General features: G+C 39.1%; 3 protein-coding genes across 4 annotated transcripts in view; 1 reads left to right on the top strand and 2 right to left on the bottom strand.

The window, feature by feature from the left end:
• Positions 1–2563: 2563 nt before the first annotated feature.
• LOC117329949 lies at positions 2564–6356 on the bottom strand. The gene is made up of 3 exons (XM_033888181.1): positions 6319–6356; positions 4451–5776; positions 2564–4193 (listed from the first exon to the last, which is right to left on the bottom strand). The coding sequence occupies exons 1-3, from the start codon at positions 6354–6356 to the stop codon at positions 2564–2566; spliced, it is 2994 nt and encodes a 997-aa protein (XP_033744072.1).
• Positions 6357–11172: 4816 nt separating this feature from the next.
• On the bottom strand, positions 11173–15036 carry LOC117328727 (polyubiquitin-C-like). Its single transcript, XM_033886220.1, is given in 3 exon segments — positions 11173–11993; positions 11995–13764; positions 14929–15036. Coding segments are annotated over 2 exon segments (2286 nt in total). The 5' UTR covers positions 14929–15036; the 3' UTR covers positions 11173–11477.
• A 52-nt stretch (positions 15037–15088) lies between these two features.
• Positions 15089–19836, top strand: part of LOC117328728 (calnexin-like) — a 40297-nt gene continuing 35549 nt past the window's right edge. Inside the window, exons 1-2 of one of the 2 annotated variants that reach the window (XM_033886221.1) lie at positions 15089–15188; positions 17339–17496. In XM_033886221.1, the coding sequence (XP_033742112.1) occupies positions 17362–17496 (135 nt within the window). In that variant the 5' untranslated portion in view covers positions 15089–15188; positions 17339–17361. The remainder of the gene's footprint in view (positions 15189–17338; positions 17497–19836) is intronic. The other variant, XM_033886223.1, reaches the window with a different exon arrangement.

The raw sequence follows: 19836 nt of genomic DNA, 5'->3' as shown, positions 1-19836 counted from the left end.
ATCCTATATTGTATATTGGGTAGACATATATCCTATATTATATATTGGGTAGACATATATCCTATATTATATATTAGGTAGACATATATCCTATATTATATATTGGGTAGACATATATTTTATATTGGGTAGACATATATCCTATATTATATATTGGGTAGACATATACAATAATGTATCCTATATTATATATTGGGTAGACATATATCCTATATTATATATTGGGTAGACATATATCCTATATTGTATATTGGGTAGACATATATCCTATATTGTATATTGGGTAGATATATATCCTATATTATATATTGGGTAGACATATATCCTATATTGTATATTGGGTAGACATATATCCTATATTATATATTGGGTAGACATATATCCTATATTATATATTGGGCAGACATATATCCTATATTATATATTGGGTAGACATATATCCTATATTATATATTGGGTAGACATATATCCTATATTATATATTGGGTAGACATATATCCTATATTATATATTGGGTAGACATATATCCTATATTATATATTGGGTAGACATATATCCTATATTATATATTGGGCAGACATATATCCTATATTGTGAATTGGGTAGACATATATCCTATATTATATATTGGGTAGACACATATCCTATATTATATATTGCGTAGACATATATCCTATATTATATATTGGATAGACACATATCCTATATGACCTTTGATCCCACTCAATTCTACAAAGTGACATTTGACCTAAACACAATTTATATACATATTGTATTACACTGTCTCGTGTCCTGGATGGAGATTGTCTAGCGATATGTACATGTCTGTATACATAGAGAGTCCTGTTCGTGACCGGGAATGGATCACAGTCATATTTGATAGCACTACATCAAATATCAAATTCTGAGTCACGAATCACGAATTCAAACAATTTTAATTTATGATAATTAATACCTTCCTATGACCATACTTCTTCTGGCCCCAATGTATACGAGTCTATGTACACGTTGATTGTTTTATCGTGTAATCCAGCCTGGATGTCGCCATTAGCGTGTAGAGAGAACAAGTCATCGTCATCCTCATCAGTTTGTTACCTCTATAGTCGTACCCCACCAGTCATTGTCATCCTCATCAGCCTGGACCAGTTTGTTACCTCTATAGTCGTACCCCACCAGTCATTGTCATCCTCATCAGCCTGGACCAGTTTGTTACCTCTATAGTGGTACCCCACCAGTCATTGTCATCCTCATCATCCTGGACCAGTTTGTTACCTCTATAGTCGTACCCCACCAGTCATTGTCATCCTCATCATCCTGGACCAGTTTGTCACCTCTATAGTCGTACCCCACCAGTCATTGTCATCCTCATCAGTCTGGACCAGTTTGTTACCTCTATAGTGGTACCCCACCAGTCATTGTCATCCTCATCATCCTGGACCAGTTTGTTACCTCTATAGTCGTACCCCACCAGTCATCGTCATCCTCATCAGCCTGGACCAGTTTGTTACCTCTATAGTCGTACCACACCAGTCATCGTCATCCTCATCAGTCTGGACCAGTTTGTCACCCTATAGTCGTACCCCACCAGTCATCGTCATCCTCATCAGTCTGGACCAGTTTGTCACCCTATAGTCGTACCCCACCAGTCATCGTCATCCTCATCAGTCTGGACCAGTTTGTCACCCTATAGTCGTACCCCACCAGTCATCGTCATCCTCATCAGTCTGGACCAGTTTGTCACCTCTATAGTCGTACCCCACCAGTCATCGTCATCCTCATCAGCCTGGACCAGTTTGTCACCTCTATAGTCGTACCCCACCAGTCATTGTCATCCTCATCAGTTTGGACCAGTTTGTTACCTCTATAGTCGTACCCCACCAGTCATTGTCATCCTCATCAGTCTAGAACAGTTTGTCACCCCTATAGTCGTACCCCACCAGTCATCGTCATCCTCATCAGTCTGGACCAGTTTGTTACCTCTATAGTCGTACCGCACCAGTCATTGTCATCCTCATCAGTCTGGACCAGTTTGTTACCTCTATAGTCGTACACTACCAGTCATTGTCATCCTCATCAGTCTGGACCAGTTTGTCACCTCTATAGTCGTACCCCACCAGTCATCGTCATCCTCATCAGTCTAGAACAGTTTGTCACCCCTATAGTCGTACCCCACCAGTCATTGTCATCCTCATCAGCCTGGACCAGTTTGTCACCTCTATAGTCGTACCCCACCAGTCGTCGTCATCCTCATCAGTCTGGACCAGTTTGTCACCTCTATAGTCGTACCCCACCAGTCATTGTCATCCTCGTCAACCTGGACCAGTTTGTCACCTCTATAGTCGTACCCCACCAGTCATAGTCATCCTCATCAGTTTGTTACCCCTATTGTCGTACCCCACAAGTGGTGTCTAGGTATATGATTCTTCACAACAAGACGCCTCTCTGGTTGGTGCATGTGAAGTAGAGCTTCATTTGGTCTAGTTTATCTGTAGACGAGTAGCATCCGTGTCATGTTTTACCCACACGTTCAGGAGCTTGCCGAAACTATTCCTGATATCACTGACTATCCATATTGTACTACATTAGTATCTTTAGAGTGCTGTGGACTGTCGATGTTGATATGTTTAGGGTGATGTGGACTGCCGAGGTTGATATATTTAGGGTGATGTGGACTGCCGAGGTTGATATATTTAGGATGCCGTGGACTGTCGAGGTTGATATATTTAGGGTGCTGTGGACTGTCGAGGTTGATATGTTTAGGGTGATGTGGACTGTCGAGGTTGATATATTTAGGGTGATGTGGACTGTCGAGGTTGATATGTTTAGGGTGATGTGGACTGCCGAGGTTGATATATTTAGGGTGATGTGGACTGCCGAGGTTGATATATTTAGGGTGATGTGGACTGTCGAGGTTGATATATATAGGGTACTGTGGATTGTCGAGGTTGATATATTTAGGGTGCCGTGGACTGTCGAGGTTGATATGTTTAGGGTGATGTGGACTGTCGAGGTTGATATATTTAGGGTGATGTGGAATGTCGAGGTTGATATATTTAGGGTGATGTGGACTGTCGAGGTTGATATGTTTAGGGTGATGTGGACTGCCGAGGTTGATATATTTAGGGTGATGTGGACTGTCGAGGTTGATATGTTTAGGGTGATGTGGACTGTCGAGGTTGATATCTTTAGGGTGATGTGGACTGCCGAGGTTGATATCTTTAGGGTGCCGTGGAATGTCGAGGTTGATATGTTTAGGGTGCTGTGGACTGTCCTCGAGGTTGATATGTTTAGGGTGATGTGGACTGTCGAGGTTGATATATTTAGGGTGGTGTGGACTGTCGAGGTTGATATGTTTAGGGTGCCGTGGACTGCCGAGGTTGATATCTTTAGGGTGCTGTGGACTGTCGAGGTTGATATATTTAGGGTGGTGTGGACTGTCGAGGTTGATATATTTACGGTGGTGTGGACTGTCGAGGTTGATATCTTTAGGGTGGTGTGGACTGTCGAGGTTGATATATTTAGGGTGGTGTGGACTGTCGAGGTTGATATGTTTAGGGTGCCGTGGACTGCCGAGGTTGATATGTTTAGGGTGCCGTGGACTGCCGAGGTTGATATGTTTAGGGTGCCGTGGACTGCCGAGGTTGATATATTTAGGGTGCCGTGGACTGCCGAGGTTGATATGTTTAGGGTGGTGTGGACTGCCGAGGTTGATATATTTAGGGTGCTGTGGACTGTCGAGGTTGATATGTTTAGGGTGCTGTGGACTGCCGAGGTTGATATATTTAGGGTGGTGTGGACTGTCGAGGTTGATATGTTTAGGGTGCTGTGGACTGCCGAGGTTGATATGTTTAGGGTGGTGTGGACTGTCGAGGTTGATATATTTAGGGTGCTGTGGACTGTCGAGGTTGATATGTTTAGGGTGCTGTGGACTGTCGAGGTTGATATATTTAGGGTGATGTGGACTGTCGAGGTTGATATGTTTAGGGTGCCGTGGACTGTCGAGGCTGATATATTTAGGGTGATGTGGACTGTCGAGGTTGATATCTTTAGGGTGATGTGGACTACCGAGGTTGATATCTTTAGGGTACTGTGGACTGTCGAGGTTGATATATTTAGGGTGATGTGAACTTTCGAGGTTGGTATATTTAGGGTGATGTGGACTGTCGAGGTTGATATCTTTAGGGTGATGTGGACTACCGAGGTTGATATCTTAGGGTACTGTGGACTGTCGAGGTTGATATATTTAGGGTGATGTGAACTTTCGAGGTTGATATATTTAGGGTGATGTGGACTACCGAGGTTGATATCTTTAGGGTACTGTGGACTGTCGAGGTTGATATGTTAAGGGTGATGTGGACTGTCGAGGTTGATATATTTAGGGTGATGTGGACTGTCGAGGTTGATATATTTAGGGTGATGTGGACTGTCGAGGCTGATATATTTAGGGTACTGTGGACTGTCGAGGTTGATATGTTTAGGGTGATGTGGACTGTCGAGGTTGATATATTTAGGGTGATGTGGACTGTCGAGGTTGATATGTTTAGGGTGATGTGGACTGCCGAGGTTGATATATTTAGGGTGATGTGGACTGTCGAGGTTGATATGTTTAGGGTGATGTGGACTGCCGAGGTTGATATATTTAGGGTACTGTGGACTGTCGAGGTTGATATATTTAGGGTGCCGTGGACTGTCGAGGTTGATATGTTTAGGGTGATGTGGACTGTCGAGGTTGATATCTTTAGGGTGATGTGGACTACCGAGGTTGATATCTTTAGGGTACTGTGGACTGTCGAGGTTGATATATTTAGGGTGATGTGAACTTTCGAGGTTGATATATTTAGGGTGATGTGGACTGTCGAGGTTGATATGTTTAGGGTGATGTGGACTGCCGAGGTTGATATATTTAGGGTGATGTGGACTGTCGAGGTTGATATGTTTAGGGTGATGTGGACTGCCGAGGTTGATATATTTAGGGTGATGTGGACTGTCGAGGTTGATATATTTAGGGTGCCGTGGACTGTCGAGGTTGATATGTTTAGGGTGATGTGGACTGTCGAGGTTGATATATTTAGGGTGGTGTGGACTGTCGAGGTTGATATATTTAGGGTGGTGTGGACTGTCGAGGTTGATATGTTTAGGGTGCTGTGGAGTACCGAGGTTGATATATTTAGGGTGCTGTGGACTGTCGAGGTTGATATCTTTAGGGTGCCGTGGACTGTCGAGGTTGATATATTTAGGGTGCCGTGGACTGTCGAGGTTGATATATTTAGGGTGCCGTGGACTGCCGAGGTTGATATGTTTAGGGTGCCGTGGACTGCCGAGGTTGATATATTTAGGGTGCCGTGGACTGTCGAGGTTGATATGTTTAGGGTGCCGTGGACTGCCGAGGTTGATATATTTAGGGTGCTGTGGACTGTCGAGGTTGATATGTTTAGGGTGCTGTGGAGTACCGAGGTTGATATATTTAGGGTGCCGTGGACTGCCGAGGTTGATATGTTTAGGGTGGTGTGGACTGTCGAGGTTGATATGTTTAGGGTGCTGTGGACTGCCGAGGTTGATATGTTTAGGGTGATGTGGACTGTCGAGGTTGATATATTTAGGGTGCTGTGGAGTACCGAGGTTGATATATTTAGGGTGGTGTGGACTGTCGAGGTTGATATGTTTAGGGTGCTGTGGAGTACCGAGGTTGATATATTTAGGGTGGTGTGGACTGTCGAGGTTGATATGTTTAGGGTGCTGTGGACTGTCGAGGTTGATATATTTAGGGTGCCGTGGACTGTCGAGGTTGATAGTGTGGTCATTATAATATCACAGCACACAAATCCATTGTTGGACGAATCCCCGCTGCTGATTGACTGTGAAATCGATGTACATTTCATTCCCACTGGAATGTCTGTGTAGATCTATTATATCTATCAGGTACGTCCCAATACAGGCCAAACGTATCGATACTCGAGGTTGGAGTAGAAACTGGATTGTAAGTTTGTCCTTTTGTTTGTTTTTTTGTTTAACGTCCTATTAACAGCCAGGGTCATTTAAGGACATGCCAGGTTTTGGAGGTGGAGGAAAGCTGGAGTACCCGGAGAAAAACCACCAGCCTACGGTCAGTACCTGGCAACTGCCCCACGTAGGTTTCGAACTCGCAACCCAGAGGTGGAGGGCTAGTGTTAAAGTGTCGGGACACCTTAACCACTCGGCCCTGCGGCCCCCTGAAAGTTTGTCCTAAAACAGGTGTACAGAAAGTTCCCTCTGACTGGATGTACCGTCACATATGTTCTGCTCAACAAGCTCCCCAAACATTGTCTCGGTGATGTTTACTGACGGTTTGATTGTGAGCCAAGCCACTTTGGACACATCTATTCATACAGCGTGTGGTTTATGCACCATCCTTGATCTACATCCAGAAAATTATTCGATGTCTTCAATGTCGAAACCTCATCCTGGAATTGTTGCACTTTTTGGATTTGTGCTGTGGCGGTTTTTCAGCTTCGTCCAGATCAAGGAAAACGTGTTCATTGTTCTCGCCAAGTTTAGTAATGTTCTCGCCTCGTCTACAAGCCGTTTAATATTCTCACCTTTGTCTTGAAGTTCCAGCTTTGCTTTTAGAGTTGTATCCCCTTCCGTCTGACAAACGGTTGACATTTTATCCTTGTGTTCCTTTAACATGGAACAGGATTGATAAACAGACTCCATAAGCTCGTCAGTCACAACAATGGCGACATATTGAAATGAACGGACGTTCACCGTGATTTCTATCGATACATACAAAAACTGTACTTCACAGACACATCTTCTGATAACCGTCATGGTATGGACAGGTCATGGTGCCCCTTCTTACAGATGTACCAAGAAAAGCTATACATAGCACAAATTTGGAAAGTCCATAAATTTAGTATTGTCCTAAAGTGTGTGTTGGTTAACACATTTTTCATGGTGACAATTATGCGTGTAGGACGAATACAATACAATGCAATGCAATGCAATGCAATGCAATGCTATCCAATGCAATGCAATGCAATACAATACAATACAATACAATACAATACAATCCAATCCAATCCAATCCAATCCAATACAATACAATACAACACAACTATACGCTGGGACATTAAATATACATTGTACGGTCATTTCTTTATTTTCCTCCCTATTCCTAACTTTATAGTAATATGTACACACATATCTATAGATTACTCCTGATGATGCTGAAGATATCCAAATAGATCAGAGAATATGGTCAACACAGTCAATACATATTTTATAAAGCATCGTCAATATAAAAAGGACATTGCAATGCCTCTGTTTTTAAATTAAGAATTTAACTTTATCCTACAGCAATTGCGAAAAAAAATGTATTAATGTATATTAATCACTCGTCTTGGCCTATAAGTGAAAGGCAAGTGTATTAACACTGTGCCACCTGACCATCCTAGGTATCTGAGTTACCGGTTGTGATAAGTTCTGCAATAGTATTAGCTATTTTATGTAGTAGTTACTAGTGATGAAGTATAACACATCAACTTACTATGAGTCTTCGTTCTGGAAGGCATAGGGGTCACTTAATGATTGTACCTCATTTTGACTGCGTATACGGTAGCATACCCGCAGTTGGCAACGAACATTTCCTATGGTTAGCGCATTAGCACTCCATAGGATATGTTCGTTGTCAGCTGCGCGCATACTACCGTATACGCAGTTAAAATGAGGTACAATCCTTATATTTACATCAAACAAATCGTTTAAATACAGTACGAAGAAAATGAAATTCAGGGTGTGTTGTGACGTTGGTAACTACGGCAGCTTTAGTTTAACTCAGTTTAACTATGGTTGTCAAGCGTGTATTGACACAGATTGAGTACTAGTGACGTGGTCAAATGTTCTCGAGGAACTGTGATTCTGCCATTTGCTGTTAGCATATATAATTACCTCGTGGAGACATTAAATATGCACCCATTTCCGCAATATTCAGTTTAGTTTTTGACAAAATACTCACCTGGCGTTAGCTTTCCGTGTAGATCATCGATTAACATGAGAAAACCGCTAAAATTGCATAGATCAGCTCTTTCGAAATGGCGCCGTCTAGCTGACGTTTCGGTAACATCACAAATAGACGACGTAATAATCATGTTACCGATTCCCGCGCTTATTAATCGGCTGAGCCTGTTTTCACTGCCTATACGCAGTCAGAGTTAACTAAGCTGAAGAAGGGAGAGATGTAAATATATTTGAACTTCTTGTCCAATCGCTAACCCGGTTTCAAAGCTCCGTGAGCAATACGAAAAGTACAAAAAGATCGATTTGGAATTTTGAACGCCACAACCTCTTTTCATTACCCGACCTCGTTTTGTCAAGACATAAACCTCTGAGCCTTATATTTAGAATTCATGGTTTGGCGATTGAAGACCACTAGAAACAGATACTGTAAAATTTCCACATGACAACTTGACTTATATTGTAAAAAAAAACCCCAACAAAAACAGCCCTAACCCGATTTGAATATGGCCTACGTATGACTAGTAGTAACACAAGAAGCCTTATTGGCCTTCTGCAGCTTATGAAATTATTCTATGTGAATAAATTATTTAAATCAATCATAATGTGGAACTAAAAATTCCTCCCTTTTCATTTATAATTAACAATAAATTGTATCTGCTGTTAATTGATACATTGACACGTACAAAATTATACTGATTGCTTAAACTAGAGCTTCATAAAAGGGTCTGAATTAGGAATTTATCCTATTGAAACTGTAATGTAGACTATTTTCATCGCAAGTTTAGCCTATTTCAGCATAGTATGCTAAAAATTGATACATTGACACGTATAAACAAGAGGCACAATGGGCCTGTATCGCTCATCTGGCTCTACAGCAACTTTGAAGTTGATCTAGGGCATTTCTGCAGAAACTATGCCGATTACCATATTATTCAAATCAGAGTAGGCTAGGTTTATTCATGTCAATAAAATTTCTACTAGTCCTTCTTTCCAGCATACTTTTGGCGTAATATCCATTGTTTATTCATTGTTTAACGATTTTAGCCTATTTGACCCATCTGACTTTGATCCCAGCATGATGCAGGCCTATTATCAACTCCCTAGGCCTCTCGGCTATTGAGAATAAGTTGGGAAGATTTAAGCCTTTTTGACTCGTGTGACCTTGAATAAAGGTCAATGTCATTCATTAGAACAAGCTTAGTAGCCCTTCATCCCGGAATGCCACATGACTAATATCAAGTCCCTGGGCCTCTCGGTTATTACGCATAAGTTGTTTGAGGTTTAAGCCTATTTGACCCATGTGACCTTGAATGAAGGTCAAGGTAATTCATTTGCACAAACTTGGTAGCCTTTCGCCTCAGCATGCTACAGACCCAATATCAACTCCCTAGGACTTTTGGTTATTGAGAAGATGATGTTTAAAAACTTAGCATATTTAACCCCGTGACCTTGAATGTAGGTCAAGGTATTTCATTTGAACAAACTTTGTAACCCTTCACCACAGCATGCTACAGACCCAATACCAACGCCCTTTGACTCTTGGTTATTAAGATGTTAAGATTTAAGCCTATTTGACCCCTGTGACCTTGAATGTAGGTGAAGGTAATTCCTTTGAACAAACTTGGTAGCCTTTCACCTCAGCATGTTACAGACCCAATATCAACTCTCTGGGACTTTTGGTTATTGAAAAGATGTTGTTTAAAGAGTTTAGCCTATTTGACCACCCTGACCTTGAATGTAGGTCAAGGTCATTTATTTGAACAAAGTTAGTATCACTTGACCGCAGCATGCTACAGACCAAATATCAAGTCCCTGGGCCAATTGGTTTTTGAGATGTTTAAAGATTTATCAATGATTGCGCAATCATACAAATTTTCAAAATGGGGTACCACCTGAACCGGAAGTGCTATCGAAAAATCGAAGGTACTAAAAATAACTGCATCGATCCATGTAATAAGATTAAGAAAATAAAAGAGTTGATAATTTTGTGGACTTTCACTCCATAGGGAACTTTATTTGACCTCCGACCTAAAAACTTGTAGAAAGAAAGAGTTAGACCCAGACATTATCTACAATACAATTACCTACATGACCTCTGTACATTTTAATCTTTTCAATACATGGCGGCCATATTGGATTTTGGACCGACCCCATGACAATAAGACTTGGTCAGTACCATCACAGTGATTTTGTCAAAGTTTGGGCTGAATCCCACCGCTGGAATTTCAGAAGAAACTTAAAATGTGACTAGTAAGCATACTTTAAAGATCAAAGGAAATATTCAAAATGGCATATACCACAGTAACAGCAAATGTTACTGAAAAACTTGAGACATCAAAATCATTGGAATGACGTAGTGCATCGTTCTATGCAACAATTTTTCAACAATTTTAAAAAATTGAAGATTTTTTCTTAAATAGACAAACTTCGCGAGCTATTTTATTTGCCCTCTGACCTTAAACAAGAAGTTTGCCCCAGACATCAATAATACATGTATAATGATAGACCTCTGCATAACTTTTTGAGTTATAGCCATTTTAAACTTTTTTGGTATACCGTTGTGGTGGCCATATTGGATTGTGTAACCTACTTTTTAACGATTTCTTGAACCCCTTTACACTTTGGCCTTAATTGCACACTATAGATATTGGTCAAAAATCCACCTCTGTTTTAGAGTTTTAGAGGCCACAAATAGCCTTTCCAGAAGAATAATAAGAAAAAGAAGAATAAGACGAGATCCGAGAGGGATCGATTTTGGCACCCACCATTGAATGATCTTTATAGATTCAATGTCAGATTGATCTTCTCTCTAATTTTCCCTTTCCACTTACTAATCTGTGTAAATTGAGAAACATCCATCCAGTACTTTTCAAACAAGGGGAACTTATATATGAAATTTGAGATGTAGCGATGTCTGTCTATCTGCAATGTTGTTTTCAGATTGGTCCCAAAATGCAATACGACAGACCAAGGGGAACCTACATATGAAATTTGAGAAAGATCCCTTCAGTACCTTCTGTAAAATAGCGATAGCAAACTTCAATTGTCAAAATCCAAGATGGCCACCTGTCGGCCATGTTATTTTCCGACTGGTCCCAAAATGAAATATGCATAAGTTTAACAGACAATGACTGTCGATGCAAAATGGTGCAATTGCAGAAAGAATGGACAACATTATAACATTTGAACTTTTAATTCACTTGCAGGAATGGTGTAGTCCAAAACATTCACGAAGCATTTTAAATTCAAATTACTCCTAAATTGGAACTATCAGGTCCTTCAACATAATGCGAGATAATCTATTAGTTATTTTTTAGAATTTAGAATTTATAGAATGTATAAACCAATTCAGAAGAATGATTTCTTTCCTAGTATATATATGTTCTTTCATTCACACTTTCACAAATTCCTGAATTTAAATCTGGTGTTACTGTTAAAATGTTCTAGATTATTGAAAATTGAAACAAGCAGCAGGTGCTCATTTAGTTTCCTCCACGGAGACGCAACACCAAGTGGAGTGTGGACTCCTTCTGGATGTTGTAATCGGACAATGTACGTCCATCTTCCAGCTGTTTACCGGCAAAGATGAGACGCTGCTGGTCTGGGGGAATTCCTTCTTTGTCCTGGATCTTGGCTTTGACATTCTCAATACTGTCAGATGGTTCCACCTCAAGTGTGATTGTCTTTCCTGTCAATGTTTTGACAAAGATCTGCATACCTCCTCGGAGACGCAACACTAAGTGGAGTGTGGACTCCTTCTGGATGTTGTAATCGGACAATGTACGTCCATCTTCCAGCTGTTTACCGGCAAAGATGAGACGCTGCTGGTCTGGGGGAATTCCTTCTTTGTCCTGGATCTTGGCTTTGACATTCTCAATACTGTCAGATGGTTCCACCTCAAGTGTGATTGTCTTTCCTGTCAATGTTTTGACAAAGATCTGCATACCTCCTCGGAGACGCAACACCAAGTGGAGTGTGGACTCCTTCTGGATGTTGTAAGTCGGACAATGTACGTCCATCTTCCAGCTGTTTACCGGCAAAGATGAGACGCTGCTGGTCTGGGGGAATTCCTTCTTTGTCCTGGATCTTGGCTTTCACATTCTCAATACTGTCAGATGGTTCCACCTCAAGTGTGATTGTCTTTCCTGTCAATGTTTTGACAAAGATCTGCATACCTCCTCGGAGACGCAACACCAAGTGGAGTGTGGACTCCTTCTGGATGTTGTAATCGGACAATGTACGTCCATCTTCCAGCTGTTTACCGGCAAAGATGAGACGCTGCTGGTCTGGGGGAATTCCTTCTTTGTCCTGGATCTTGGCTTTGACATTCTCAATACTGTCAGATGGTTCCACCTCAAGTGTGATGGTCTTTCCTGTCAATGTTTTGACAAAGATCTGCATACCTCCTCGGAGACGCAACACCAAATGGAGTGTGGACTCCTTCTGGATGTTGTAGTCGGACAATGTACGTCCATCTTCCAGCTGTTTACCGGCAAAGATGAGACGCTGCTGGTCTGGGGGAATTCCTTCTTTGTCCTGGATCTTGGCTTTGACATTCTCAATACTGTCAGATGGTTCCACCTCAAGTGTGATTGTCTTTCCTGTCAATGTTTTGACAAAGATCTGCATACCTCCTCGGAGACGCAACACCAAATGGAGTGTGGACTCCTTCTGGATGTTGTAATCGGACAATGTACGTCCATCTTCCAGCTGTTTACCAGCAAAGATGAGACGCTGCTGGTCTGGGGGAATTCCTTCTTTGTCCTGGATCTTGGCTTTGACATTCTCAATACTGTCAGATGGTTCCACCTCAAGTGTGATTGTCTTTCCTGTCAATGTTTTGACAAAGATCTGCATACCTCCTCGGAGACGCAACACTAAGTGGAGTGTGGACTCCTTCTGGATGTTGTAATCGGACAATGTACGTCCATCTTCCAGCTGTTTACCAGCAAAGATGAGACGCTGCTGGTCTGGGGGAATTCCTTCTTTGTCCTGGATCTTGGCTTTGACATTCTCAATACTGTCAGATGGTTCCACCTCAAGTGTGATTGTCTTTCCTGTCAATGTTTTGACAAAGATCTGCATACCTCCTCGGAGACGCAACACCAAGTGGAGTGTGGACTCCTTCTGGATGTTGTAATCGGACAATGTACGTCCATCTTCCAGCTGTTTACCGGCAAAGATGAGACGCTGCTGGTCTGGGGGAATTCCTTCTTTGTCCTGGATCTTGGCTTTGACATTCTCAATACTGTCAGATGGTTCCACCTCAAGTGTGATTGTCTTTCCTGTCAATGTTTTGACAAAGATCTGCATACCTCCTCGGAGACGCAACACTAAGTGGAGTGTGGACTCCTTCTGGATGTTGTAGTCGGACAATGTACGTCCATCTTCCAGCTGTTTACCGGCAAAGATGAGACGCTGCTGGTCTGGGGGAATTCCTTCTTTGTCCTGGATCTTGGCTTTGACATTCTCAATGCTGTCAGATGGTTCCACCTCAAGTGTGATTGTCTTTCCTGTCAATGTTTTGACAAAGATCTGCATACCTCCTCGGAGACGCAACACTAAGTGGAGTGTGGACTCCTTCTGAATGTTGTAATCGGACAATGTACGTCCATCTTCCAGCTGTTTACCGGCAAAGATGAGACGCTGCTGGTCTGGGGGAATTCCTTCTTTGTCCTGGATCTTGGCTTTGACATTCTCAATGCTGTCAGATGGTTCCACCTCAAGTGTGATTGTCTTTCCTGTCAATGTTTTGACAAAGATCTGCATCTGAAACATAAAGTTACATGGATTACTGACCGAATTTTACTAAGCAATTATCAAAAATTTTCATGTTGGATTTTTGGTACTTAACCTGTCCAATATGAAATTGTAATGGACATATTCCTTATATTACTTTAGAGGCAATGAATTTAGATTTAGGATATAAACAGAAATGAAAATCATAAATCTAGAAAAAATTTGCTGCCTCACTTGATTAAATGATTTACAACTCCGCTGTGTTGTTGATGAATAGACAGTTCTTAGTTTAAAAATATCTTTTGAGAATGCTAAAATTCAAATAAAAACACTGTAAAAGAAACATTATATCCGATAGTAATGTTTTATATTGTATAAGAACCTGATCTGTATAGACTAGGTATAAAGTAAAATGTTCAATTGTATAAGAACCTGATCTGTATAGACTAGGTATAAAGTAAAATTATTCAATCTTATGATGTGGGTCACAATCGCATGTTAAATTTGTAAAACAAATATATAGGTACCTTGGCCTTAGTATCAAGTACGATGACTTTTTTTTTTTTACAAATTAAGTATGCGATTGCAATACAATAACAATCAATGTACTCGTCATAGTCGTCAATAAAATTAACATTTTGATTAAAAACATCATTCTCATTTCCACAAGTACCTTGGCTGTGGTGCGGATTCCCAATAATCAGGCGAAAGTATTTATTTATATAAATGTAAATTAATTTTCGAACAGGACGTCACCGAAGTACATGGAACGTTCTAGTTGCATCACGCCTGTAATAAATTATGCTATAAATAGCATATTACGTATGATCGCATCGTCCTATATTGTCGGCAGCCATTTTGAAATTTTTGACCTTCGACTGTACTTTTTCACAGAACAATGAGACAAGTCTATTAGATCGATTGAATAAAAACTAATAATTGGTTAACACAGACCATTTCTGCTACAGGTACAATCGCTTGATATGCCAACTGTCTTACTGACAGATCAAAAACATTTCCTCACTGAAAAAGACCAAGGCCCTATTTCAGTACAATGACAATGTTACTACGTAAAACTGTCCCGACAGATACTGTATATAGTCTATATAGTTAGATTTGGTAAGTGAAGCTTTAAGAAATATCAATTGAAAGTAAAAATGAAAAGAAACAAATCAAAATAATTCTCATAATTACCTTGATCTCTTTATATATGTGTTGTTATAATAGTACGTGCTATCAATACGAAGTCTGCTGCTTGAATAACTACAAAGATGGCGTACTTGTCAGTTCATTGAATTCATCATCACGTGATAACTTATAAACCAATGAAAGTATCCGTTTCAAAACACCAATCACATGTCTCCACGTTTAATGGTACGGTAGTGATCGAGACGACATGTGAAACACGCCGGCGTCTGTAATAACTAGACTTGGGATTCCTGTTTAAAGTTGTTGTAAGTGTTGAATGTTCAAAGAAACAAACTATGAGAGACGGAAGTCTGTGCACATGTTGATTCTAGAAGCTGTCTTGCGAAATATTGATTTGTGATGGTTTTTAAACTTGCTGTATTTTGGTCTGACAACGTGATAGTGAGTGCACAATGTCAACGTCAAGTGGCAAATGTTTATCCTTCACGGAATTGCCCTATCTTTTTTTGATAAATGTACAGACAGAAGCATGTTCAAGACAATGCTTGACATGAAATTAAACAGCACTTGATTATGCTCTGTGTATAAAACGGCATGTAATTATACCTGCTGATCACGGGCCTTTAGGCCTCTATCATTCGGATCCAAATCCGTAGAATTGATTGAATTATCGTGTCACTCCGGGTTGGTATTGAGAATTTGTCTTATTTTGTGTTTGTGTTGTCCTTATTCTTCAAATATTTGTCTAGCCTGTTTTCAAATGAGTTGACTGTTGAGCGATGGTACCTGTACAACCTCCTGGTAGCGAATTCCACTCATTCACAACCCTGTTTGATACTTCCTGATGCCAAGTCGTGATATCATTTTCTCCAAGTTACATGCATATGAATTCCCTCTTGTTCTTTTGTTCTGATTTCTATTTATCAAGTTAGTTATCCCTAAATATCATATAAGCCTCCTGCAATCTTGAAAACTTCCATTGGCATCCTAAATATATTTCACCGTTCTGTATTAGGGAAGGGCCTATATATTAATGTATCCAGATTTAAATTTTACTACCAGCCAAATTGGCAACATGCTTTAGATTGGTGTATTCTTCTCCTGTTTTCTCTAGAATTGTGATGTCATCAAGTCATTTCTAGTTGACCCTGTTGTGCTGTGTATCGACTGGATAGTCAAGTTTCGCACGCGCATGTGTGCCTGGGCGTAATCGTTGGCATGAATACGGATGTCTCTTGTACTCAGCTGGCAGTCAAACGGATTAGTTTATAGAGGTGTACCACATTTTTCATCCAGGTGATGCTTAGCACTTGGCAGTTTGACGTAATTATAGGTCTGTTAGCTATCTAGGGTCTCTACAAGCTGACGTAGGTCTGAAAGCAAAGGAAGGGTTTGTGTGTGAATTGGGTATGCAAGTGTGAGTGAAAGCATTTCTCATCTGTACATATAATTAATTTTCCTCGTTAATAGATATTGTTAACTGTTTTTTGAGTCAGTTATCCCTTCTGTAGCTGACAAATTTCGTACATTGCGACCTACAAAACTTTAGTTGACAACGTAGGTTGATGCAGGACTTCGGGACAAACTCATTTTAGAGGTATGGGTGTGATTTGCCCTTTGCCCTGACTCATCATACTACAGTTCATGAAATATTGTTGCATTTTATTCCATACATCCACAGGTATTAGCATCATCTGTAAATACACCCAACACATTATTAATAATGTATTGGACATGTATTGACAGACAAGGCTAGTACCAGTGATCCACCAATTCTTGGCTGTCATGTTCACTGTTTGTGGGAGACCCACACCTCCATCCCCACACCTCCATCCCCACATCGCATCCCACAACCCCAGCTACAGCCAGTACTGGTGTAGGGGAAGAGCTATTTTTTTGAGAAGTCAAAAGTATCAACGTTACAGCAGGGCTTTTTCTCACTGGTTTGGGAAAGGGCCTTTTTTTCTCATTTTGGGAAGAAAATTGGTGAATTGAGAAAGATTTTTTCAAGAATAAACTGCAAATTTTGGGAATTTGGCTTGAATATGAAATAATTTCAATTGGTAATGGGACCCATTAACGACCCCAAAAAGCCCCCAGAAAAACCCTGTACAGTAAGTAGCTCTACACACACACACACAACTCTTAGTTAGAGGAATACCCTGATCTAGACATACAGGTGAGTAACTAAATTTCAAATTTTTTGTTTGAAAATGTAGTTTATAATTATCATAGAAGTCTCAAATTTTTTGTAGTTTCCGTGCATTCTCGTAAATCAAGGAGTGTTCCCAACCTATTAAGTGCAATCAAAGGTAGTCTCACAGCCATTTGATATAGGAAAAGGCTTCTTCCATCCTGAAAGCATTCCATTATCTCTGCAAAACCTAACCTTCCAAATGAACAGAAAGAGAAATAAAAAAGGATTATTTTTAACTTACAAATTTTGATTTTTCAGAATTGCAATAACTACATTTGATAATGAAGATTCAGTTCCTCCTGTTCGGAATACTTGCCTTGATATCTGTCTCAAGATATCATTGTGAGAGTTTGGATGAAGATGATGAAGACAATGATGATGTTACAATAGAACAAGAAGATGATGACATTGAAAAAGTAATTTTCTTATAAACTGTTGTGTTTCTCACAAACCCGATTAACACAGCGTCACTCCATGCCCTTTTTCTTTGGCACCATGCCCCTTTTGCAGAGCATCATTCCCTTATTTGCAATCTACATATCTTTATTTATTTCCTGCATGCCTTTTTTTGTATAAATTGGTCGCCATTTTGTTTTTCTCTAGTCATTATAAAGCTCTGCCCTTCTGAAACCTAAGCCCCAGACCTGTTCACCTATACAAGGTAATTAACACCCTAAGTAGCAAGGACCCCCTGGACATTAATTAGTCTGTGAATTGGGGCAGTGTTGTGTGCACTCAACCATGGAGGGCACAACAGAGCCCTTGGCCTAGATCATAGTTCCATGCCTGACTGATTTTCACACCTTTGCAAGTGACCAAATATACATAAGGCAACATTTTTGGCAGTAAAAGGGATATTGCAGACTATGAAGGGCTTAGACTGACATTGAGGCTAATGACATTAAGATAAAACTAAATTTATATTTTGTATTGATTACCTAATGTTGAGCAGTTTTGATCTGATTTATATATTTTTGTATACTAATTGACAAATATTGAATAAAGTTATAATTCAGTTTTCAGACAAAATTTCATGAATATTGAAGATGCTACACCTCCGACAGAGTGTAATAAATTGTTATTATTTTGACAATAAATGACATTTAGTCCATATACTGTATGTATTCCTATTTAAGACCTACGAATAAAAAAAAAATTTATGTCAAAAATTGTCGTAATGAAGCCAATAAGTTGCAAACTTTTTGACTGAATTTAAACTGAAGAACATTTCCTCTGTGCACAAAGGTAGATCAGCATGATATTTAATTGAATTTAGACCACATGTCTAAAACCGAACTTCCATTTCTTTTTTCTGCTAGTATTTGTAATGTTAATATTGTTTAAAATGTCATCAATAGATATTTCAAACATCAGAATTTCTTTTTTTTCAACAAGTGCATTCTTTGTTTATATTGTACACCTGTTAGGTATAGGATAGTTTATTTCGTACACCAGTTATGTATATTATAGTTTATATCGTACACCAGTTATGTATAGGATATATAGTTTATATCGTACACCAGTTATGTATGGGATATATACTTTATATCGTACACCAGTTATGTATAGGATATAAAGTTTATATTGTACATCAGTTATGTATAGGATATATAGTTTATATCGTACACCAGTTATGTATAATATAGTTTATATCGTACACCAGTTATGTTTAGGATATATAGTTTATATTGTACACCAGTTATGTATAGGATATATAGTTTATATTGTACATCAGTTATGTATATGATATATAGTTGATATAGTACACCAGTTATGTATAGGATATATACTTTATATCGTACACCAGTTATGTATAGGATATATAGTTTATATCGTACACCAGTTATGTATAGGATATATAGTATCGTACACCAGTTATGTATAATATAGTTTATATCGTACATCAGTTATGTATAGGATAGTTTATATCGTACACCAGTTATGTATAGGATATATAGTTTATATCGTACACCAGTTATGTATAGGATATATAGTTTATATCGTACACCAGTTATGTATAATATAGTTTATATCTTACACCAGTTATGTTTAGGATATATAGTTTATATTGTACACCAGTTATGTATAGGATATATAGTTTATATTGTACATCAGTTATGTATATGATATATAGTTGATATAGTACACCAGTTATGTATAGGAAATATACTTTATATCGTACACCAGTTATGTATAGGATATATAGTTTATATCGTACACCAGTTATGTATAGGATATATACTTTATATTGTACACCAGTTATGTATAGGATATATACTTTATATCGTACACCAGTTATGTATAATATAGTTTATATCATACACCAGTTATGTATAGGATATATAGTTTATATTGTACACCAGTTATGTATAGGATATATAGTTAATATCGTACACCAGTTATGTATAGGGTATATAGTTTATATTGTACACCTGTTATGTATAGAATATATAGTTTATATTGTACATCAGTTATGTATAGGATATATAGTTTATATTGTACACCAGTTATGTATAGGATATATAGTTTATATTGTACACCAGTTATGTATAGGATATATAGTTTATATTGTACATCAGTTATGTATAGGATATATAGTTTATATTGTACATCAGTTATGTATAATATACTTTATATCGTACACCTGTTATGTATAATATAGTTTATATTGTACACCAGTTATGTATAGGATATATAGTTAATATCGTACACCAGTTATGTATAGGATATATAGTTTATATCGTACACCAGTTATG

The sequence above is a fragment of the Pecten maximus genome, chromosome 6 (genome assembly GCF_902652985.1).
Source record: "Pecten maximus chromosome 6, xPecMax1.1, whole genome shotgun sequence".
Taxonomy (NCBI): domain Eukaryota; kingdom Metazoa; phylum Mollusca; class Bivalvia; order Pectinida; family Pectinidae; genus Pecten; species Pecten maximus.
Note: the sequence above shows the minus strand (reverse complement) of the source record. Positions and strands in the feature narration are given on the sequence as shown.